This window comes from Eurypyga helias, unplaced genomic scaffold (assembly GCF_000690775.1).
Source record: "Eurypyga helias isolate BGI_N326 unplaced genomic scaffold, ASM69077v1 scaffold2336, whole genome shotgun sequence".
NCBI classification, from domain to species: Eukaryota; Metazoa; Chordata; class Aves; order Eurypygiformes; family Eurypygidae; genus Eurypyga; species Eurypyga helias.
In genome coordinates this window covers 105279-130841 of record NW_010255815.1, presented here as the reverse complement: position 1 = coordinate 130841, position 25563 = coordinate 105279, and the positions used below count along the sequence as shown (strand labels likewise).

Sequence of the window (25563 nt, the reverse complement as noted above, 5' to 3'; positions counted from 1 at the left end):
CTGCTAAAGCTGGAATGCCGGTTTGTAATTTTATTTTGTAAATAGTTGAAAGTTTAGGTGCCATCCTGATCTTTCTCTCTCTTTTTAGATTCTTTATGGCCCAAACTAAGCACTTGCGTTGACATTTTAGTATCCCCCAATGCATCAGGAACTGGTTTATATTACAAGCAGCTTCTAGATGATCTTTAGGTCCCTTCTAACCCAAACCATCCTATGACAGACATGTAAGAACTTCAAGCCCCATCCTTGCTTTCTCCCCCCTCCTTCCCCTGCCTGTTTTCCCAAGATAAAGGAAGGCTGTAAAAGCTTATGAGCCCATTGGAAGGTTTTTTTAAAGTTACTGTTACTTTAAAATACATCTATGTTTATACTGGCCTGGCACCTCCACGGCCGGGTGCCTATCTCAGTCACATCAATGCCAGTCCTGGATGACTCCACTGAAGTCAGTGGAAGGTATCTGGCTGCAACATGGATCAGGACATGTCCCTAAATGTGTTGTTCTGGTATTTTTAAATTGTAAGCTGTATATGTTTTTTTTCTTCTTTTCCCCTCCCCGCTCCTTGCATTTTCAGCCCCCATCAAAATTTATTTTTTCACTCTTCTTCAGGAAGTATAAGCAAACTTAATAAAAATAATCTTCCCTTCTCACAGCTTTACGTTCTGACATCCTCAGTGTAGTTTTCCCTGTTAAGGTCTGACATTCTCTGAACAGTGTTTCTTGTAAGAAAGAAATCCAACTGCCCCTAGAGCTTCTTGGATGCCAACTGCCACTCCTTCTGGATGGCTTCAGCAGTCTGCTTCACAGCAAAACCCAGACTGAACTGTACGTGTAATACCTGGGTCTCTTACTGTGATGTATAAGTTACAGGGGGCTTTATTAGCACTGCCAGGTGTTAAGGTGGTACGTGATAAGGTCTATCATGTGTAACATCCTATATGCACCTGTATGTAATACACAAACATAGATGTGTGCGCACACACACATAAATGCGGGTAATAAAATCTTCCTGTTGAGATCAGAGCTGCATTCTTTCCCCAGCCGAGGCAATTGTGTAAAATCAGTGCAAAGAAGCAGGGCTCGTTGGGTTGTGGAAACAGCAAGGAGGGAGCAGTGAAGTCCGAAGGGACATAGAGCTAACTGAGCAGTGTTTAACAGATGACTGTGACTTGGGTGGTACTGCAGGTGAAATTGCAGGCAGAAAGAAATTACTCTCTCCTTTAATTCCTGCAGTTTAATTTACAGGCTTCTGAAATGCTGGGTTTTTTCATCAAATTTGCCTCATACACCAATATATGACTTCAATATCAATGGATTTGCATATAATACAAATACAAGAATATAATGCTTTCAGCTTGGACAGTCAATTCAGGCAGAATCGACCTTGCAAATTTAACTGGTATTTGCAAACCTGCAGTCATTTGTTCATACATTTAATCAAAAGTACAAGAAAATGGGCTCCTTCTGTTTTAAAAAATAATCAGGATCTGATATTTCTTTCACAGTTAGGGAAAGCTCACAAAGGATAAGTCAAACAGTATTTTCCTTTAGGGTTACTGTTGCAAACATATTGCAGACCCACGGGACTGTCCACAAACCCATTCATGCCAAAGATCATCTGTGGTTTTGCATTGAAATTTGCCCATGAGGAAACTTAGTTCTTTTGAACCTGAATGTTTTCAATTTACAGGGACAAGCAACTTCATATGAACCCTTTTTAATAAGAAAAAAGCACACCAACAGTAGACCTTGAAACTCTGATAAACAGGCTCCATGGAAAATGATAGTGTCTTGGCTAAATATTTACACTATCAATAGCTGTGTGTGGGGACGAACCCTTTGCAGGAATACTGTTTGGTCAAGCCCTTGACTAGCAATAACAAAACTGATGGGTGTTTTGGTATGAGAATTTCTCAGTGGGAGAGCTCAGTGATATCTGCTTAAAATTTATACATACGTGTATGAGAGAATGCATTGGTTCTGTGCCCACCTCTGACAGATTTGCACTGTGCTTCAGAGTTTTATATATATGTATCTTCTGATGTGGGACTATTCTGTGGGACTATTGAGAGCTAGAATGAGACTTTTTAGAGGCTTAAATAGCTTTTACACATTCAACTTTGTTAGAAAGTCTAAACTGGGTAAAAGTATGTAGATTTTTACCCTCAAAAAAATAGTGGAAGACTTTGTATAAAACTTTATTCCAGAGCCTTACTCTAAGGTCTGGTTTTTAAAGCCAGTTTCAGCTCTAGGTAGCCACTGGCAAACAGTATTCCTAGATGTATAGAAAATACACGCACAGATGTGTCAGGTTACATTCAGTCTTGCCACACCTAGTTCTGTGCACAAATCAGTGGCAGTGCTGGACCAGACAAATAACTTGTCGAGGTGCATCTCCTCACTCCGGCGGTGACTTCAGAGGAAGGTGAACTCGAGGTGAACACCTGAGCTTCCATCTCTAACTTTCGTATGAGGAGGAGAAGAAACAATATGCAGCTCTTGAGAATTGAGTTAATTTAAAAAAAAAAATGTAGTGTTACTTCAGGAATGCTCTAGAGCTTCTAAAAGTAATCAATTTGCATATAAAATCCTTTAATGTTGATGGGAGCTCCAAGCCTGGAATGAATACGAAATATGCAGTAGTGACACTCTGGACAAAAGATCTGCAGTGCAGGAGTGTTCAAGGGGAACATTTTGTCTTAAGTAATTAATTTGCAGAAGAGATCCCCTGCTGTTGTTCTTGGTACAATGCTCTCTGTGTTTAAACATCAATCTAACTTCTGAAAAGTAAAATTTGCAAGTAATATTATTTTTAATTTTTAAACATTTTACTGGCAATTAAAGGAATCTTCGTTGTATTACAGTATCCTTGTTCTTGGCTTGCTTTGGGAAAATACAAGTTTGCACAAATAAAAGCTACAAAGACTTGTATTTTTATAGCTAGAGCTTTGGGTTTTGCGTATGTTGGGATTGTAGTGCTGAGAGCTTCAACCCCATTTTTAACCATCTGTGACTATGTCCATGGTTTGTCATAGTTTGCAGGATAATTTGCAGAAATTTGGACTATAACGGGTTGGACTCTGGCCTCACAGAAACAACCTATTCTCAGTGTTATATATAAAATTGTATATTGTAGAAGTAAAATTAACTGAATATTCATAACGTTCTGTTACTTCGTAGTTATTCTGCTGCTGCTGTTTCCAAATAAAACGTGAACTGTAGTCTAAATTAACTCTATGAGAAATAGCATTTTCACAGTGTATCCTGTAGAGTTCTTTATTGATTTTTAACATGTACCACTCTTCTTCTGAAAGGTTCTTGGCATTTGGGTTGTATGCTGTATTTCAGAGCTACAGTAATTGATGTAAATCATTGTTGAAATTTAGGTGCCCTTTTGGTACCAGTAATAAGGAATCAGGGTGAGTCTCCTTATTTATCTACCTAAGGTAGACTGAAGTGGCTGTTGAAGTATCGGAGCTCAGCCCTAACTGACTAACATGGGATTCTGTCACAAAATAGCAATAAATCTTTTAGTGTAAGTTATGGAGTGTTTTAATATCCCATAATCATTTTCTTTTCCCCTTTAGCCAAACCAACAAGTTTATCACTTCCATTGACACCCGAGTCACCAAAGTAAGTACTAAAAAATGCAAACATCTATAAAAGGGAGGGGGGTTCAATAGATTTTGGCTACAGCAACTCCATTTCAGCTTGTTTTTATAAATGTGCCCTGTCTTCCAGTGATCCCAAGGGTTCCCCATTTGAGAACAAGACTATTGAACAAACCTTAAGTGTGGAACTCTCTGGAACTGCAGGTGAGAAATGGGGAGCGCTGGCTCTTCTTTTAAGCATGGCTTGTGTGTGTGTTTGTTCATTTTAATATACCGCGTGGACACCGAGATCTCACAGAGGCCTCTAGTAGATTAACTTCAGTGCAGCTTAGCATTGACTTTTTATCCAGTTGCCTGAGAAGGACTGTGTGTGAAAATATGGCTCCAAACCTACACAAGAGAGCATAATTTCTGGGAAAATATGAATGAAACCATTTATCTGTTATACTTCCTCATTTCCCCATAGATTTGTGTACTGCTGAGCACCATCTTTCAAATAGAAACCCCACAGCACAGAGTAATAGATGTTAGAGATGGAAAAGTTATGTCATCCAGACTGTCTCCAGGCCGGTCTAGGGCTGTATGTGACTGCATGTTTCAGTGCTTTGTCAATTCTAGATTAATATGTCACAAATAACAGCCTTCTGCTCTACCACTGAAAAGCTATTCCATATCTTAGAGGTAATTTTTTAAATTGGTATTCATTTTATACTCTTGCTTCTCTTTATTTCTTCCATTAGCACACTTCACACAGCCTCCCTTTATGCTCCTCCTCCTTCCAGATCCCTGGTGTTTGTACCTTTTGAAGATTTGTAGATTTTTTTATTATGTGCTGCTTTGGTTCATGCATCACCCATTGCACTCATTTAATTCATCTGCTCTTCTTTCCACTAAAGTGAATTCCTTCAGACTCAGATCTGGTTTATTGCTTCCCTCTGAACTCTGTTTTGCCTCTGTTTTCCTGAAGTGTCCAGAACTGAGCACACGTTGAGCAACACCTGAGCTATTGCCAAGACAGTTTTCTTTCTCATTTGTGTAGTATTGAAAAGTAAGAGATGTACTTGGAATGTGTTTCTCAGGCTAATGGTGGACTGTAATTTATGTGATGTCTAGCGTTTTGATGGGCATTGCAAAATATGTCTCCAGGTACCATCAGTCAGCTTGGTGCCCCTAAATCCAATGGCAGCTTTACACAAGAGCAGGCCCAAGCACTAGATTTGTGCATGTGCTTTGGGCTTTCTCCTCTCTACAACCATCATTTCACTTTTTCAGAAACGTCTTCATTAGTTCAGGATTAAAACACACACACTTTGCTGTGTCCTGAAACCCTGCGGTCATTCCTCTCATGCCAAAAGGAAGCATCCTTCCCATGCACCTTCTTTTTGCAAAACCAACACAAACTTGGTTTTCACTGTGTGCAGCAGGATAATCCCCTTCCAGTGTTAGTAGGCCTGAAGCATGGAGAAGCCTCTTTTATCATTACTGGAGAGCAAATCTGCACGAGGGTGCCCATTTGTAAGCACACGGGTAAGTCAGTGCTTAGCGCTGCCAACTGCAAGGGGCAGATGAGGTGACCACAGCAGAGCGGTACAAGCAGCCGTTGAAATCACTGAAGGGAGCAGTGTTTTCTCCCAGCCAGAAAGTCAGCAGCCTGCTCTTCCCATCAGGAGTTGGTCTGACCCCTGGATAGTCCTCTAGTATTGCCTCCATAATGGCAATGGGAATGGTCTTGGTATTACCAGATTCATTCTGCTCCATCAGCTGTGTACAGAGGAGGAAAGAAAACAGCTCTGTCGTCGTCTCAGGCAACACAACCAGGAGGAATAGCACATTAAAAAAGTACATCAGAAGCTGTACTTCAGCACCAGTGGATGAATATGTGAACAGGAACATTGTGCTGCGAATACGTGGGGGTTTTCCCCTCTGGAAGTAAATAGAGTCTAGCTAGAAAATAGACTGATGATAATCAGGAAGAATAAGAGTTGGTGGAGCGTGTGGCCAGGGAGTTGGGGCAGTGTTACCAAGCAGCGTACGTGGTGGTGTTGGTCTCCATGTTGCACTTGCTCTGATCTTAACAATGCCTGGTGAGGAGGTTTTAGGAGATTTATTTTCATCACTTGGTAGCTGTATTAATCTCTGCCTTCACATACGTGTAGATTTTATTTTTATATTCATATATATATAAATCTATAAAAAGATGAGTAGTTGTGAATGTCTTACTTTTGAACTCATTTGTATTGCAGTAGTGTCTTGTGTCATGTGTCTGCTTGTGCTGGAAGCAGACAAGTACATAACAGAAACAAGCTCGAGTACTGAAGAACTTACAGGGTTATGTGAGTAAATCATGGCAGAATTGGGACCCACTTCAGGAAAAAAAAAGAAGGGGAAAAAAATAGTGTCAGTAGTGATTAATAATACCTTGGAGTTCTTTAGTGAGACCCTGGCAACTCCAAATTATATCCAGATAACTGCATTGCTCATTGTTCTTATATAGGGCAGCTTGCACTGTACAAGCACTATTTATTATAATTTAAATAGGAGTTGCCTTGATCTCACTGCCGAATTGAAAAGACCATTAGCAGTGCTGCTCACACTATCGAAGCACAAAGTATTTTAATAGAAATAGCAGCTCCCTTGATCTCTGTGCTGAAAACAACATTGGTTCCCTCACTGATGAATTAACTATAGAGTGGAAAAATAAATAAATAAAAGCATTTCCCACATGAGCCATCAATCTTCGTCACACGCACATTTTGGATTCATGTATCTAAAGTCAAACTGAAACCGTTCTCTTGCCGATGCTATGTCTTGCTTTACAATGGATTTGTTAGCAGTCATGAATGTAACTATGTCCTCCCTAAAACTGTCAAAACATTGCTTTGTCAAATTAAAAGGAACAAATATTTTTTAAAGCGTTTTCAAGCCACACGTAAGAATTCTTTCAGTGCACTTTAAATAAGTGGTCTGTGATAGAGGAATAAGTTCATTGCTGTCTAAAATCTCAACTCCTGCCGCTGATTTCTAGTGCTACTCTAAGGAAAATGGTCCAGAACATCATGATATGGAGGGAGCCCTAGGTCATGATAAAGTAGTGGAGGACGTTTCTGTGTAAGGTGGGGCTCATTCTGAGTAAGAGGCTCGGAAGAGGTTCTCCTCCTTTCATTTACACCACTCATGGCATTGCCAAAGCCTTGGCAAGAGGCCACGGGCTTGAACCTCTCTGATGTCTTCCAGGAACGTGGGACATTTCTGTGTCACTGGAATACCTGTTTCATCCCTGCTGCCAGCCCGGTTGAGGTGCGAACCTGCAAGCACAGGGACTGGGAGAATAACCCACCCTGTGGAGGTGGCTGTCTTCTCGTGGTGATCCAGAGCTCCACAGTGATTGTCTTAGACTTTCTGCTGAACTTCTAAATGGCAGAAGTTAGGTGGTGTGGCTCCTAAACGTTTGAAATGCAGTTCTCTCTGTTGTCACAGTGTCTTTCTAAACCTTCACTCCTAAATACTCAGAGCCATCATGTAAGCGCATGGAGTGGGTTTACACACTTAAGGCTCAATCCGTAACTGGAAGGCTATTTCCACCCTCTTACCTACAACAGGTGACTGGGTGTAAAGTCTCTCATTTGCACACAGATCCTTGTAAGTTACCTGACCATAAAAGTCTTCACCAGTCTTTCACGGGTGCAAAATTTGATTTCTCCAAAAAGATGACGGAAAAGGCTGTATGAGCACAATCAGCTTTAATAGTGATTGGGAATTCATAAGCATCCTCAAGGATACTTATACCCTGCTATTTGCCTGCCTCTAGATCTGTGTTACCTCTTAGCTGTCAGAATAAATACTTAAAATCTATTATGTAAGAACTTGTTTGACCTCAGAATGATTTCTGATAAATTGAGATAGGAGATGGAGAGAGTTGTCCAGAGGGAATAAAATCTAGTAAATTATTTGATATTTTCAGGCATCTGTGTTTATTCTCTACAGCACTGACAGCAGGATTAAACTGAATATTCAACAAGCATGTAGTTTTTTATTATATGATGGCTATTTAATTTTATTATGTTTTCCTGGCTTTTGCAATCTTGTGCCACACAAAAGCTCTTCTGATTCTTTTACTGAATTGGGCTGTTATCTTGTGTTCAGTGTTTTATGTGGCCTTAAATAATGTTTCCCTGGACAATCCGTTTTCAAATTTAAAAGGTATAAAGAATTCGTTTTCAGTGCCTCTCAAAAGCCCACTGCATATGTAGAAAGGTTCCAGAGCTGAGTTCCCCGAAAGACGCCAATTCTCAGCCCCCTCAAAGCACAACAAACGTCATCAAACATTTAAATGTCAACAGCTACAGTACAGTTTTAGAAAGATCAGTGACTATGTAAATAGCATTGCAAATCAGTCCTAAAAAGTCAAGATGTCACATTATATGCAAAGCCACTCCCCTGACGACTTCTTACCAACCTCGCTGAGCTAAGTGAGTTACTAAGGGGGATTTTTTAGTGGAGTTGTGGAATGTATCAAAAGTAGTTTCACTCTCTCAGAGGCTTTCTTGAAAGAAGTCGCTCTGCCAAGGTGGCAGAGTCGGCACACGTGCGAACACCTTTTGTTGCAGAGACACGGGGAGGACGGTGCTGCTTCGGCAGCAGTGCTGGCAAATTGATGTATGCTATTTCCAGGCACAAGAGCACCGAGTGAGTTCGTAGTGTATAGACAGAGCAAGGCAAAGTGCAAACGTACCATTTACCGAAGCCATTCAATTAAAGAAAAGTCCCTGCAAAGAAAATGGTTTTATAGCATGTCATGAAAAAAAATACTTGTCTTTTACTTTAAAAAGAGAAAAGACTGTTTAAGGGGGATGATTGTAGAGTGTGTACCACTTCTAACAGATTTGCTGTGCAGAAGTACATAAGTGTGAGTGATGTAGAGGTACTTGTTTATTATAGAGCACATTTCAATGCAGTAATCATAAATATTGCTAAGGTTGTGCTCTGTTGAAATATGACCTACATACTCTTGATTGTTTGTGTTACGTGATTTGTCTGACACCCATTACATTCTGGGTAATGGCAGCCATTTGTTGCTGTGCACAGCAGGCTCTTTTGACAAAAGAAAATAGGCAGCAATAAAAAAGCTATAGTCTGAATTACATTCTGCACAGCGCTGCACTGCTGAGAGTTTGTGCAAGTGTGTTAACAATGCTCTGAACTGCCTCTTGTCAGCCTTCAGCCCGTAATGGCCATCTGTCCTTCCATAAATCTGTCAAAACCTGCTAAGTTCAAGAGAGAGCACAGAATATACCTTGTACTGTCAACGCTAAAATGTACACATTGGCGGAGAAATTGGCGCGTATGAAATAATCCAATGCTTATAGAATATTGTAATGCCATTGGTGTCGGATCACGGCCCTTGGTGAAGATTGCCAGGGATTAGTGTGAAGATGAGCAAGTGTGCAGCCAGCTGGTTTTCTCCAAGTTCACAGTTTGGAGATTGGTTGTGGGACACACTGAAGGTAGACTCCGTGGCGGTGACAGGAATTCAAAACTTTGCTCCCTCCTCCATCCCCCGATGGAGGCTTGTTCAAAACTTAAATGAACGTTTTCCAACTTTAATCTGTGTCTACTTGCCTGTGCGCTTCCTGCTTCTGCTGGAAACCAGGAAAAAAGCCAAAATGCCACGAGGAAGCCCTTTCTTAGGCTGTCCCCAACACAGTTCTGCCAGCAAGAGAAGTGCCAGTAAATTTAGCTCAGTCTGTACTTTTGCAAGGGGTTTTTTTGTAGGGTTTTTTTTTCCCCTCCTCTAAAGATTGTTGGACTCCTTGTCAGGCCCTGGAAATCGTTGTCTCTGTGTTTAGTTTGCTTCCTGTTGAGGCTAGCTTTAAAGGAATGGAAATGGAAACAATATTTTATTTTGAATATTGGATTATCTCTGGGATTTCTTTGCCTGAAGTTCTTAAATATGAATGTACGTTGTGGAGTGGTTGTATTTCTGCTTCATTCATGGTTTAAAACAACATCCAAAAAAATCAGTAACTAACCCCCAGAGATTCTCATGGACTGTATAATGTCTTGAGTAAAAGTGACAGTTCTGAATTTTTTCTCTAGAAAACAGTCTTTGCTTAGTCAAATCTTTCTTGAATTTGAGTCTGAAGTTTTGACCTGGAAATTATTACTGCAGAATTTTGAAGAGGACTGTTCTCTTCATTTTACCAAAAATCCATCTGGTTGACACGAGTATTTGTTAGTGAGGAGGTGGATAAGTTGTGAAATACATACTGCTGACTCAAGTGAATTTTCAGGAAGGAAGAAAAAATTGAGGACTCAAGGGAAATAGTTTAACAGTGATGACTTTGCACAAAACTTTTTCACTATTAAATTCAAATTTGAGGCAACTAGGGTTTTAGGTGTCAATATCTTTGCCTCAGTTTCCCTAACTTGTGACATTAGGCAGTCTTCACATAGTCATGAGTAACTCACAGCCATTTTTTCCAATACATTCAGACAAAATCCAGCTTCTCTCACATCAAGTATTCACGCCCTGGTACTCCTATCTTCTTTCTTTCTGGAACAAATTCATTGCAGCTAATGCAATGGGACTCCCAGTCTCCATTTATGCTCCTTAGGGAGCACTGTGCATTGATGGACGCTTTTCCTTCTTTACAGCAAAACACTATAAAACATGTTCCATTTGCATTGATCTGCTGAGCTCTGTTGCGTGGTTAAAAATACAAAACAAAACTCTATAGCCATGTTTGAAATACACATTTCCCGTAAGTGTGTCTGACGTCTCTTTTCATTCTTGCTAAGGAAGTCATGGAAAGTTCATTGCTTGGGCTCGAAGAAGAAATCGTGGGCAGCATCATACTCTGGAGCCCTTAAGGATGGTCTGGATTATCTAGCAGAACTCCCTAATCTGGGTCTAATTTGTTCAATTTTAAGCATATATACTTATAATTAGATTAGGGTCAGTGGGATGGAAGGAAATTTTTCAAACGTAACATACTAAGTACTTTCCTGAAGATTAATTATTTCCTGAACAGTGGCTGCAGTTTGTTGTTGCTCAGCCCTGGTGCCCTGGGTTATCCTTTTCTAAAGTCTGAAGAAATTCTATGATTTCTACAGAAGATATTGAGAGTTATACTCTGTGCTTATAATTGGAAGATGCTGCTTCAGTTCCCAGGTTTTACTGGAATGGACTGTAGTCCTTTCTGCAATTTTACCCATAGCGATATAACCTATTACAATTGCGTGAACAATCCTGGTAGTCAGTGGTGTCTTTAGTCTTCGAATACTTGCCTGTTTCATTTCGACTCCCCACTTCATGACTCTCATTAATAGTTAGCTGGAGTGAGTCCAGAGGAGGCCATGAAGATGCTCCGAGGGCTGGAGCCCCTCTGCTATGGGGACAGGCTGAGAGAGTTGGGCTTGTTCAGCCTGGAGAAGAGAAGGCTCCGGGGAGCCCTTATTGCCCCTTCCAGTACCTGAAGGGGCTACAAGGAAGCTGGGGGGGGACTTTTTACAAGGTCCTGTAGTGACAGGACAAGGGGGAACGAGTTTAAATTGAGAGCGGTGAGGTTTAGATATCCGGAAGAAATTCTTCACGGAGAGGGTGGTGAGGCACTGGAAAAGGTTGCCCAGAGAAGCTGTGGATGCCCCATCCCTGGAAGTGTCCAAGGCCAGGCTGGATGTGGCTTTGAGCAACCTGGTGTAGTGGAAGGTGTCCCTGCCCATGGCAGGGGGGTTGGAAGTAGATGGTCTTTAAGGTCGCTTGCAACCCAAACCATTCTGTGATTAGTTCTAAATGCAGTGGTTCATTACAGTTGCATTTGTCCTATTGTTCACCTGAGTTTCAACTGCAGAACCACATTTCAGGCAAAATGTATTAGTTATGCTTACAAGAATGTATTATACCTACATTAGCAATGGTTTACTAAGTTAATGAACTGTGGAGACAAAGAGTCATTGCAGTTGAGTTGTAGATTTGCTGTACTTCCTTGCCTCCAAGTTCTGCATCCTACCCAGATTCCTTTGGTAGCAGTCATTTATTTTTCTTGGGCTGGCTTTTATTCAGGTTTTTGTCTCCTAATTTCTTTAGATTTTGGGGAGTGCCAGTCTTTCGACTTTAGATTTTTATATCAAAATCTTTTTGATTTTTAACATAAAAGTCTTCTGGGTTTTCTCTCTTCATCTGTTCTGTCAAAATCTACAGAGAAAGAGGCAGATGTCATGGAGGAAGGGGAGGGACAGAAATGCTGCTGAAGATTAATGACAATGCATTAGTACTGCTGCTATTGTTGTTACCAGTTCTTTGGTTTCTTGCACCCTAAATACTCTTATTCCAGTATTAGTAGTGTTAAATTAAAGCGACATAGGACAGGGCTTGCTTTGTATCTGTTTTTAAAGGAGCACATGAGCCACCTTCATAAATGCTGTGTATGTGCTTAAAAATACCCTGTTCCTCCTTTTTTTTTTCCCCTTAGGCCTAACTCCACCTACAACCCCTCCTCATAAAGCCAACCAGGATAATCCTTTTAGGACTTCACCTAAGCCGAAGTCATCATGCAAGACTGTTGTACCACCTTCAAAAAAGCCCCGCTATAGTGAGTCTTCCGGTTCTCAAGGAAATAACCCAACCAAGAAGGGTCCAGAACAGTCTGAGCTGTACGCACAGCTCAGCAAGACTACAGTACTGTCCAGTGGACATGAGGAGAGAAAGACAAAACGGCCCAGTTTGCGGCTGTTTGGTGACCATGACTACTGTCAATCTGTGAATTCAAAATCGGAAATACACATTAAAATATCCCAGGAACTTCAGGACTCCAGACAACTCGAATTTAAGGATTCTTCACCTGGGTGGCAGTGTCAGATTTGTTCTTCTTTAGAACAAGACCAGTATTTCAAGAAAGAGACTTTACAGACAAGTAAGCAGGGATCCCATGGTAATAGCAGAAAACAGCTCCAAGACCAGGAAATTCGGGCTGAACTGAATAAGCATTTTGGTCACCCCAGCCAAGCTGTTTTTGATGAAGAAGCAGATAAGACCAGAGAACTAAGGGACAGTGATTACAGTAATGAACAATTCTCCAAACTACCTATGTTTATAAATTCAGGACTAGCAATGGATGGTCTCTTTGATGACAGTGAAGATGAAAGTGATAAACTATGCTACCCATGGGATGGGACACAAGCCTATTCATTATTTGATGTATCGCCTTCTTGCTCTTCTTTTAACTCTCCATGCAGAGATTCAGTGTCTCCACCCAAATCCTTATTTTCTCAAAGATCCCAAAGGACACGCTCTAGATCAAGGTCCTTTCCTCAACGCAGGTCTTGTTCCCGTTCTCCATATTCCCGATCGAGATCAAGGTCGCCCTGTAGTAGATCCTCTTCAAGGTACGGTACAGCAAATTCATGTATCATCATCATAGTAAATAAGAAGGCAAACAGCAAAAACATAAAGCAACTTAAAGGGAAAAAAAAAAAAAAACAAAATCCAGTGCAACTTGTTCTGTTTGCTCCTGGGCTGATTAACTCTGAAGGTTGTGGGGTTGCTACAGAAACACTTGTTGCCATTTTCCTTTAAATTTGCCAAGTTTACACTTTCTGAGTGGAGCCACTCAGGTCAGCAGCAGAGCAATTGGTGAGAGATGTACACAACTAACCTTTCCCATTATCTGCGAGCTGCCCGCTGCCAATCTAGCTGCAGTCCCTATCAGATGAAGTTGACAGTGGCTGGCTGTCTGCTCTGTGTTAGCCTCAATAAGGAACATTACAGCAGGGCTGGGGGGTAAATCACTTGAGGCCCCTTAGTTGACTCAGAGGTCAAAGACTGTCACTGGAGAATCTCACTGGTAGCTTAGAAGAATTTGGAAGTTTGGGGAAGAGGTAGAAAATGGTGTCAGTAGATTGAAACTGAATGACAGAGGTGAATGTGTTTCTTCCTGCAGATCTTGTTGCTATTATGAGTCCAGCCACTGTAGACACCGAGCATACAGAAGTTCTCCCTTACGTGCAAGATCGCGATCCAGATCACCGTACGGTCGCAGACCCAGGTACCGCGTTTTGCCTGCGTGTCATTTGCTTGGCAGCTGGTTCTCAAGAGATAATGAAGCATTCCAGAAATTGTATTACTAATTTTACATTTTACATGCAGGTGCTTGATTTAATGACTAAGTTATGTTTCCTAGATATGACAGCTATGAGGAATATCAGCATGAAAAGCTGAAGAGGGAAGAATACCGCAAAGAGTATGAAAAACGGGAATCTGAAAGGGCCAAACAAAGGGAGCGACAGAGGCAGAAAGCAATTGTAAGCACCGTGAAGATAACTTTCATTTTGAAATAGATTTCTGTTCTTTTCATAGATTTCTAAAGCTAGAACTCAGACTTTATTTTCTTTCCTTTTTATAAAAGAAAAAAACAAAATACAAAAAGCTGCTTACGTGTATTTCTTAGTATTTTGAATTTTAGGTAAATGTGTCTTTTCATAACAGTTTGTGTTTTGATGTTACAATACTAATTTTTTCAGGTTTTATGCAACTCTTAAGTTTTTCACAGTCAGCAGATCCAAAGGGCTTACTAGAAAAAGGTTTCATCCTGGACAACAGACAATTAAAAGTGAACCAGTCTATTTCTAATACAGATCTGTCAGTGAGCCTGCATTTTATACTATGTGTCATCTACCAGAGTGCAAATAATCAATGTTTATTTTTTATATTTCTGGTTTTTTACACAACCGGTATAAGGAGTAAGCTCACATACTGCTCGCTGGACTTTTCCTGGTAGCTGTAATTGTCTGTACAGAGGGTGCCGATAGCAGAATTTAAAACTGGGATCCAGAGGCATGAGTTTAATTTTCCTTTTTTCCTGTCTATGACACGGTTAATATTTAAGCTATTTTTAGCAAAATAAATAGTCTGAAGACATGATGCAATTTAAAAGTGTCACTTAACACTGGCCCTTTCGTAATGAATATGTATTATTTAATTATTTTGTTCATCAGTGTTCTGTGTGAAACAAGTGGCATACCTGAGGCGAAGGAAATACCCATGTGGGGACAAGCAACTCTCTTGGCTGTTGCAGCAGTAGGACAGAAGAATGGCTATTAAACGGACAGAACGCTTTTGCCCCTTTTTAGTTCCCCATTGGCAATCGCGTGATGGTTTGTATAAATTGAATTGGGACCTGCTGTAAATCGGGACTCCTCCTGTTGCTAAGCCCATTTGGTAGCTCACCTTAACATTTTCCGCTTGGTTTTCTGTGTCCTGCTCCTTCCGTCCAGTTGTACCTTCACTGTTACTCTGGCTGTGCTCTGGCTCCTAAATGCACTGGTGCAGACTGGGACACTTCATCTTCATTTCCAGATTAGTGTTCTTAGTGCTCTGTCCAGGGCTCACCAAAATGAACAGGTCTTTTTCCAGTGCCTTTAGTAGACTTTGTCGTAACAGGTGATTTGTCACACACTCGGCAGCATTTCTTCTAATACTTACACCTACAGAACTGGGAGTGTGTAGAGGTCAACAGAGACTGGTGTAGTCTACAGCAGCAAGAAGTTCTGGGAGAGAACAGACACCTTTATTTTCTGATTTTTGTCTCTGCTTCTGTTTTTCTTCGTGAGCTTCATCCAATCACTTCACTTTTCTCTGCTTCAGGAGCCCTATATACAAAGTGTGGGTGATAGGTGTATTTTGTAAAGCGTGAGATTTAGAGCTATAACATGCTCTGCTGTGCTGATCTGAAACTCGGTGAAGGCAATGGAATGATTTTGCTTGGCTTCAGACAGGGCTATATTTAAGTCAATTGTTGCAGTTAGTTTTGAAATATCTGGCTTCCATCTGCTTAGAGATGAACACTACCTTCCAGCAATCGTAACTTACACTGGCTGTTCTCTCTTAGATCTAACACAAATTAGAGATTCAAGTAGACCTCTGTCGTGGGTGTGTCATGCTACTTCTCAATTACTGTACCTTACTGGTATAAATAAACATGAATCCTGCTGAGGAGGTAGAAATTTTGATTTAGTTTAAAACAAACAAATATTTGGCAAGTAGCTAATCAAGAGACAAGCAAAAAAGGAAAGAAAGGAAACTTAAAAGCTCCTTATATGCTGCATAAGTTCCTGTGCTAAAAAATTTTGACATTTCAAAACCAGGGTTGAATTTATTTTCTTTCCGAAGTGTGCATTTTCATTATAATTAACTTCATGAATTAATTTTTTTATTAATAAACATAAATAAATCTGAAGTAAAAAAAAACCAAATATCATTAAACAGAACATGGCAAAAACTTAAAATGCAGTCACCTGTGTAAGAGCTGTAGGAGATGTAAAAATACTAAACTACCCAAAGTCTACCAGCACTTTTACTGTCTTGAATCATCCCAGTTTATTCCCTGTGCAAAGAAGTAGGGGTTAGGGGACAGCAGAGAAAGAGAAGTCCTGATACCATGAAGCCAGTGATAAAATTTGTATTATTTCTAGCATTCTCTGCTCCTTTTCTTACTTCTTTTGGCTTATGAGTCTCTTCTGGGTTACTCCTTTCTTGAGGGACTCAACTCATTTATTGTTCAGCCACAAGAATCTCCTCTCTCTTTCCTTGAACTCTTTCTACAGTCTCATAAATTTAGATTTCTTTGCTCTCTTCATTGGGGATTTTTTTATTTTCTTCCTAGCCCATTCTCTTGCTGCCAGCACTGATTCATGGCCACATACCGCCAGATACTGTTAAAAGAGTGGCCCAAAGATTGGGCAGTACGAATCCCTCAGGTGTTACACAGGGCAGGTGGCTTTTCTTCATGAAAAGCACCGTACTGTGATCTCCGAGTTAGTTATAACTTATAAAGGATGCACAGTGGAAAGGGAACTGAAGGACTGAGCTAAAAGCCATCAGGCATTTTTGGTTCAATGTCTAGAATTAGTCTCTATATGACCACACGTGTGGGGAAACGCAGGAAAAAGAAATGAGGAAAAAAAGCACATATTTTAATCTGTCAAAACCATTTGTGCAGTGATGCCCTCTGATTGGGCAGGCAGCTTGTATTTTGGCAGACGTGAAGGTATATCGGGCGAATGCTGAGGAGGCTGGTTTTGAAGCCCGTGCTCATGCTATGTGGCGGAGGCGTGTTTAAATGGCTGCCCCCTCAGTCCTCCATGCAAGACCTTCATTGCAGGAGCTTCAGATCACCTAGAAGCCTGGGTTAGCATTTCCCTGTATGGATTCCTGAATTCCTATCTAGACTTACAGCTATATACAATGAGAATCATAGAATCACAGAATCTTTAGGTTGGAAAAGACCTTTAAGATCATCACATCCAACCGTTAACCTAACGCTGCTAATACCACCACTAAACCATGTCCTTCAGCATCTCATCCACACCTCTCTTTAATACCTCCAGGTATGGTGACTCTGCCACCTGCCTGGGCAGCCTGTTCCAATGCCTGCTAAACCTTTCCATGAAGAAATTTTTCCTAATATCCAATCTAAACCTCACCTGAGCAAATGTTAGCACAGTTTAGTTTGATCTTGACTTGATGTATTTTACTGGGTCCCCATTTTGTTTTAGAATGGCTCCTCACTGAACGTAAGGATGGTCTGCCACCAAGACTTACTTAACTTTATAATGCTAAACAGATCACAGTAGGCACATTCAGCATGAAACTGGAGGAGCAACTGCGGGACAGGACAGTCTACTGAGGTCTTTGTAAAAACTGGGACCCAACCCCCAACCAAAGTAGATCACAGTGATTTGCCAAGAAGACTGAGGAACCCTTTTTACTTCTGATACAGCCCAGGAAATTTCTGAGTTATGCAGGCTTTTACTCCAGCAGCTCATTAGACTGTGCGGCACATACTTTCCAAGGCATGGTGTCAGAAATACAGTGATCACATTTCAGTTCTGGAGTCAACAGTTTGTGGTTCCCACACACATGGTGTACCAGGACTGGGAGATTAAACTGTCTGATGATCAGCCCTGAGGTTCTGGATCTCTGCTACTCTGCCGCTCTGGCCACGATACTGACTTCCGGTCACATCCTCCCTGCAGCTCACCGACTGCGTGCGCTGGCTGCTGCCTGGAGGTATAACAAAATCAGTTTTTATACCTGAGTAGAAAATGACTATTAACATTAGTACTTTTCATTTCTAAGTGCTGACAGCCTCCATGAGACAAGTATCAAGAGTCCCTGTCTCAGAGAGCTTACAGACGTAAGATAAATGCACTGTGAGGCCACTGCAGCGGAAAGAAACACATGGTTTCAAAGAAAATAAATTGCCTTACAACAGGAAGGCAGGAGAAAGGTGGTTTCATAAATGAGTGCTTGGCTTCTCTCAAGTCTAAAACCAGAGTCAGCTTATAAATGGAGTGCATTTTCACTAATGAAGGATCTGATGCACCTTGTATATTTACTTAGGATTTTTTTGTCGTTGCTCTTCTTGATGGCCTTGATCCCAGGCACTCTAACTTTGCTGTATGGGTTGCTGAAAATGTATCAAACGGACTACCTAAATCTTGAGTTTTGCTGGCCCACCATCATTTTTCTAGCAGTCACCATGGAATGTGGCTGAACTGTGTCAGTCCTCAGTTAGCCACACAGCAGCACCTGACAATTTTGAGCAATGTTCTTTCTTTTCTTCCATTTCTTCATGATTCTTCCTTTTGCTCTTCATGCTTGCCCACAAGCCATACTTATTCTTTAATACAGAATTTAAAGAAATTTTTTTTCTTATTATTATTACATCTGAACCTTAAGCTTTAATGGCTTTTTCCATCCATTGCATTTCTATTTTTAAAACTCTGTCCAACCATACCCATTGCACTTTCAAAATGGTGTTTGGCCTCCAGCTCTAAGGATAAAAGTCTTCATGGCTTTCTCCTGGAAGAGAAGTCAGTTGACATGGAAGGCAGCTCAGGCACGAGGTTTGCACCCAGCCAACTGCCCATGCTGGAGGAAGCAGCAGAGCCTTTGGCAAACCCATGGCAGACCCCAGCTTTAAAATGCCCCTGGATTTCTTCTCTCAGCTTCACATAAAGCATTACCTGGCTCTTGGAGAACTACACCACAGATGTGCAGGCAAAAAGTGGTAAGGAAAACAGGGACAGCAGGACTATGCGGTATCACCTCTGGGGTGGCTGCCTTCAGTTCCCACCGACCCTGCTTAGCAGCCCCGTGGGCAGGCAAAGCAACCAAGTGTTGGGTGAAGAAGCTTAGTACAGAAAAACACGTGAAAACACAGAGCTAATGGTCTGCACTTTAGTTCCTTGTGAAATAAATGATTAAGAATGAGGAAGGAAAACAAAATGAAGATTTGGAGGAAGCCTGCAAGACAAAAGTTTCCTTAGTGTCGGTGAACGTTTGCATGATGACTTTAGAATCATAGAATCACAGAATGGTTTGGGTTGGAAGGCACCTTAAAGACCGTCTAGTTCCAACCCCCCTGCCATGGGCAGGGACTCCTTCCACTAGACCAGGTTGCTCAAAGCCTCATCCAGCCTGGCCTTGAACACTTCCAGGGATGGGGCATCCACAGCTTCTCTGGGCAACCTGTCCCAGTGCCTCACCACCCTCTCCGTGAAGAACTTCTTCCTGATATCCAATCTAAACCTCCCCGCTTTCAATTTAAACCCGTTACCCCTTGTCCTGTCACTACAGACCCTTGTAAAAAGTCCCCCCCAGCTTCCTTGTAGCCCCTTCAGGTACTGGAAGGTGCAATAAGGTCTCCCCGGAGCCTTCTCTTCTCCAGGCTGAACAAGCCCAACTCTCTCAGCCTGTCCCCATAGCAGAGGAGCTCCAGCCCTCTGATCATCTTCGTGGCCTCCTCTGGACTTGTTCCAACCGGTCTATATCCTTCTGATATTGAGGGCTCCACAGCCGGACGCAGCACTCCAGGTGGGGTCTCACCAGAGCAGAGCAGAGGGGCAGAATCCCCTCCCTCGACCTGCTGGCCACACTTCTCTGGATACAGCCCAGGATACGGTTGGCTTTCTGGGCTGCCGGCGCACACTGCCGGCTCATGTTCAGCTTTTTGGCCACCATACTGACCCTAGATGTGTTAGGTATATCCTGGTTGTGTTTTCTCAAGTTTTGGCATTCTAATGATATAGTATCTTCATTTGAGACTTAAAATACTGCTTTTCAATCTGAGATTTTCTGCCTATTCAAATGTTTTTACTGCAAGGAAGAAAGAACAAGGTTATGAAGATGGGAGCTTTAGATAAACTGAAAGAATACAGCCATGTTGGTCCCGAGGGAGTTGGCTGGACTATTCTTTCATCTTTTTTTTACCTGTCGAAGCAGTGAACTACACTTAAAGCTTATGATGCAAAATAAATCATCTGCACTTTTGGGAGGGAAATATGAACAGTATGTTGTGGAGTTTCCTGCAGGTTCCCTCTGCCCACGTGAAATTGAAAACAAAAGCTTTTCTCTGCCATTCGGTAGGTTTCCAAGTCATATATCATCTCCTCTGACAAGGGCAGTAAAAAGCATATTTAATATGCACCTATGGACTTACGCATGTAACTTATTATAAAATAAAAGTCTTTAACATTTAGAGGTATGTTGTAATCTTGTTAGGCTTGTGTAGCTCTTATTATTGATGGGAATAAAAGGCAGGTGTCTCTGTGAATACAAATACACTCTTCATAGCTGCTTTAAATAAACTAGAGTTAACCAAGACAAAGACCATGCTGTATGAATCCTGTGTTCTGCAGTATCTTATACCATCATGGCCCTCTGCCTTAAAAAAATACTTGAACACTTCTCCTCATGTGTGCACACTGGAGGACATATGGTCCATTTCAGCTTTAAATTTGAATTTCCTTGATTTTGCAGGTTTAACTTATTCCCTTAATGATAGTTTAATAGGCTTTTTTTTTTTAATTGTTCAGTTTTGTTTTATTACACTTGTCTTAAAGAGATATTGGAGATATAAAGGTTATTAGAGGAATAGAAGAAGGAAAAATTGCACAGGCATGCACACAGACTTATGGAAGAGCATGCAATAGTTATTTCCATCACACTGTAATATAACAATCTCCATGTCAGTGAGTGAAACATTATGTTTTTTCAGTTGAGATGTATTATCTCAGCTGAAGTGTATGAGACAGTCTGCTATGTTATGTTCTGCTCCATCTGGTCAGTCATTTAGGTTCAATGGCAAGTATCAATGGAATTGTTTCTTATCAAGTGTTTCAGTGCGGTTAAATCCTTGATTTGGTAAAACAGTCTGAAAAAGTAATTACTGTGCATATGCAAATTTCCCTGGTTTTGAAGTTTATGGCACCCAACCATACTGAAAGTAAGCAGAATTAGAATGGGGAAAATGGAAGGACTGCAGATTTCTGTTGCTTGCACTCTACAGTCCCTAGTTCACAGAAGCCCTACTCAAACACCCCTGTCAGGGGGGTCAGGGCTCTGGACCAGGACACAGTAGAGACAGAGATAAAAAGCAGCAGCTGCCTGTAAAGTACTCCTCTTCCCTAAATTGCTGGCGACCTGTGAGCATACTTGTCTTTCTTTTAGCCATGCTAGCTTCTCCAAACTGCACTGCTGTGGCAGAGAACAAGGGCAGCTTTTGGACCATGCACTTCAGAAGACATAGCATTTAAAAATGAAAGTGTCTGTCCCAGCAGGGTTATAGAGGACTGCCAAGGCAGGCACCTTAGTTCCTTATATAATCAAGATGCAGTAGTTTCAGGCATCTAAATGAGATGCTTATCTGATCCCACTGATTGAGGAGAGCATATACATACTTTGGAAGAGCAACAAGGGACGCCATCTGGGCTGACCAGGGAGCTATCAAGGACCTAGGTGGTTCCAGTGGTCACTTCTTGTGCCGTAATTTAGTGGGTAGGGCTTTTGGGTAGGAGTGTTTGATTCTTGGATCTGTTTTCTGAAGCTTTAAACTCACTTTCCTTTCTCAGGAGCTTCAATGAACTGGATCTCAGCCTCTGCAATTTGTGAGGCCAAGATTCAGCAAAAATAGTTGACTGGGTGGGCTAGTGAGAGGAGTTTCTGTTGGGAGGCAGATCTGTTAGTTTCAGCTTCCTGCTGCAGGAATTGTTTATTTATTTTGCATTAAACGGTTCCTGGGAGCAGATTGCTCTTCTGGGAACAGGGAGCAAAGACTTTGTGCCACCATAACTGAGAGTTCTGATGGTCCCTTTATCTCAAATGAGTGCTCAAACAAGTAAAGAACAGGCATCAGGATCATTTCTGTTTATACATGTGTTTTGGTCTGATCTCAATCCTACTGTCCGTGGTGCAAGAATGATTAGTGCCTTATGCCTCTGTGGGGACTCATGGAAAAGATAGATTTTGTGCTATATCTGAATTGTAGCACTGTAAGCTACCTGTCTCTTCAGGCTAGGATGTTTCTGAGCAAGAATGCAAGTCTATATTTAGGTCCCTTGAGCCTTTTGCATCGCAGTGGAGGTACCATTAGCCTTTAGGCACCTCCAGGTTACAGTAGTCATGAATTCCCAGCAGTCAGTATAGCTCCTTCGGCATTCGGCACCTAAATTCTGCGCAAGTCTCCGGTGCCAAAGCTAATGGTTTAAACTGACATTGCTCTGCTGACTGACAGATTTACACCAGCTGGGAATGTGGTGGTGGTGGGGGATTTATGGGACAAATGTGCGGGTGTGTAAGGGATGAGCAGTAGGGCTGGTAGTGCCAGGGTTCTTCAGGCAATCTGAGACAGGAAGGCTGAGCACCCAAGCCATGTGTAGCTGCTGCTTCTTTGCCCTAATTACCTTAAGATCAGTGTTTTGAAGATCTCTTTTTGCCTTCAACGTTGCTTGCAGTTCACTAAATGGCTCTACCCTTAATAAAGTGTTCATTCAAAAATTCATAAAATGCCTCTAAGGTTTTCCTAGTCCTTCTGTCATTCTGCTGAGCATTTTCACTCAGGAGAGAAGGATATGACCATGACTTGATTGTTTTAAAAGTATCCTTGATGCTTTGCTCCAAGCGTTGATGGAACATGCAAATGACACCCTAGCCTGTAAAAATCAGGGTCTTCAGTTAGGTTTTTTGTCCAAAGAAACCAAAAGGTAGTGGTGACCACAGGATAAATTTTATTGTTCTGCCATCTCCCCAGAAATGTTTATTTTAATCAAAGTTATCCTTGGGACCCCTAACAGTTTGCCCTCTATTTTAAGGTGTAGATTATGGTGGAACAGCTGATTTCAGGATGAATCAGCTATTGAGTTATCAGAGTTCATAATGTCATGTTTGTAATACATTTTGTTATGTTCGTGGTACATTTATGCAATTATTGTGTTACTTTATATTTGTGTTAACTTTATATTAATCCACAACCAAAATGAGTTTTTCCCAGTATCGTAAAGATGGCAAGAGAAAGGGAGCTGCTGGTTTGGAAGAGATGACAGTCTTGGAGGGTAAGCGGTAGAGAGGATGTAAGGGAGGAAGGTGCGATAGGATACAAAAGGAGCTCTGTATGTCGGTGTATGGCCGGCCAGTGACAGCAAGCAGTGATCCTTCCAGGAGCACTGACAGATGTAGTGTCATTTAAATACCTCAGACGCTTTCCAGGAGAGAACTCTTTCACTTACCAGCAAGATGCAGTAGGTCTTCCACAAGAGACTATTACTAAGATTATGCATCCTCTGCACATCCATGTGTCTGGATTTGCATGCATATGCGTAGAGGTTCATCTCTATTACACATTTGTTAAAAATACCCCTTCCCTGTTGCTGTTTCTCAACAGGAAGAACGTCGTGTGATTTATCTGGGTAAAATCAGACCTGACACAACCCGAACAGAACTGAGGGACCGGTTTGAAGTTTTTGGTGAAATTGAGGAGTGCACAGTAAATTTGCGGGATGATGGGTAAGAACTTTTAAGATTACTTCTTGTTTGAGAGCTGTCGTATGTAAAAAATTACGGCAGTAAGATTACTGGTATGGGAGTTACCAGTGTAAGTGCTGTGACAGATGACATGCTGAGTTCAAAACCTTATTTATTTTCTTTCATCCTTATTTATTAATCTTGCTAGTTGAGATTTCCTGTCCCAGAAATAAGTATTTAGCTGCATGACAGGACAATCATGCTGATAAATGGATGCAGTACTTCTGGCATTTCCACTGCTGGATCTCCTGCAAGTTCTTGTTTTCAGGAAGGGGTTACACTAATGTGCGTTAACTCTTCCCAGCTTTTGTTCACAACTGTATTTTTCAATTGCAGAGACAGCTATGGTTTCATCACCTACCGCTATACTTGTGACGCCTTTGCTGCTCTTGAAAATGGATACACTTTACGCAGGTCAAATGAACCTGACTTTGAGCTGTACTTCTGTGGACGCAAGCAATTTTGCAAGTCTAACTATGCAGACCTAGGTAGGTACTTTGCTCTATGTGAATTAAAGTACATAACTGGAACCTTGTAACTCAGGAGAATTTAGGGTTTGCTTCTTTTTTGTTTGCTGCTCGTATTATTTAAATGATGGAGGTGAGTTAAGGGAAGTTGTTTTCACTTGCTGCAAGAAGTTGAAAGGTGTGCTAATCTGAGCTCTAATCATAGCTGGCTTCTTTCAGATATTTCAGACTGTGAAGATTCTTTTAAAGCCCATTTCCATCATTATAAAAAATAAGTGTCCAATATTCAATAATACATTTCCATATTGAATTAATAGCACCACAGAAACCTCCTGCATGCTTCGCTGTTCATTGCTCTGCTATGACTGCTTGGTTCTAATACCTGATTTATTTATATGAGCAATAAACAGGGAAAAATGTAGACACCTCATCCAAAAAAATCGTTTGGAATCTTACTTTGCATGACTTGTGTTGTAGATGTGTAGAATTTGTTGGTGACAATCCTTAAACAGAAATCATAGTTTCTCAGGTCTGAAAGCAAGAGGGTCTTGTGACCAAATCTGACCCTTAGTGTAGCAAAGGCCACAGATCTCAACTGGTTCTTCTCAGATCATGCATAAGCATCTGTGTATGAAGGTGTCTCCTTGCCCAGACTTTCAGTCATGATGTAAGAGGCTCTGCCTGTGGAGAGCTTAGGAAAACTCCTGGTGTTCGCTGTTTGCTGTCCCACTGATGTGGGGCAGTATGCCTACTGGTCTCCAGACCCCAGTATGCTGTGGTAACTCCAGTCCCAAGTGTGCACACTGGCTGAGATAACACATCTGGGTCTGTCCTAGTCGTCTCTGGGCAAAAATGTATGGTTCTGTCCTATGCTCTGGGTTGGGGTGTGATGCTTCCCTTTGCAAGGATGTTTGGAAATGTTCAGTGTCTTACAGCATCACTGCCTGCAGGCAGTAGAATCCTAGAACAATTTGGGTTGAAAGGGATGCCTTGCAATAAGCAGGATCATCTTCAACTAGATCAGGTTGCTCAGACCCCCATCCAACCTGACCTTGAACGTTTACAGCAGTGGGGCATCTACCACCTCTCTGGGCATCCTGTTCCAGTGTTTCACCACACCCACCGTAAAAAATTTCTTCTCTGTATCTAGTCTCAATCTACGCTTTTTTAGTTTAAAATCATTGCCACTTGTCCTCTCTCAACAGGCCCTGCTGAAAAGTATGTCCCCACCTTTCTTGTAATCCCCCTTTGAGTACTGAAAGGCCACAATACGGTCTCCCCAGAGCCTTCTCCAGGCTGAACAAGCCCAACTCTCTCAGCCTGTCCCCATAGCAGAGGTGCTCCAGCCCTCTGAGCATCTTCATGGCCTCCTCTGGACTTGCTCCAACTGGTTGATATCCTTCTTATGTTGAGGGCCCCAGGGTGGGACACAGTACTGCAGGAGGGGGTCTCACAGGAGCAGAGTAGAGGGGGAGAATCACCTCCCTCAACCTGCTGGCCACACTTCTCCTCATACAGCCCAGGATACGATTGGCTTTCTGGGCTGCCAGCGCACACTGCTGGCTCATGTCCATCCACTAGAACCCCCAAGTCCTTCTCGGCAGGGTAGCTCTCAATCCCTTCATCCCC

At 41.7% G+C, this 25563-nt stretch overlaps 1 protein-coding gene across 1 annotated transcript in view; it reads left to right on the top strand.

Annotated features, from left to right (window-relative positions):
* The window catches only part of PPARGC1A (peroxisome proliferator-activated receptor gamma, coactivator 1 alpha), a gene marked incomplete at its 5' end in the record, with an annotated part of 58832 nt that overhangs the window by 30871 nt on the left and 2398 nt on the right, over nt 1-25563 (top strand). The window contains 7 exons of the mRNA XM_010153412.1: nt 3586-3631; nt 3740-3813; nt 12081-12993; nt 13548-13652; nt 13788-13908; nt 23328-23449; nt 23804-23955. Of these exons, the coding sequence (XP_010151714.1) occupies nt 3586-3631; nt 3740-3813; nt 12081-12993; nt 13548-13652; nt 13788-13908; nt 23328-23449; nt 23804-23955 (1533 nt within the window). The remainder of the gene's footprint in view (nt 1-3585; nt 3632-3739; nt 3814-12080; nt 12994-13547; nt 13653-13787; nt 13909-23327; nt 23450-23803; nt 23956-25563) is intronic.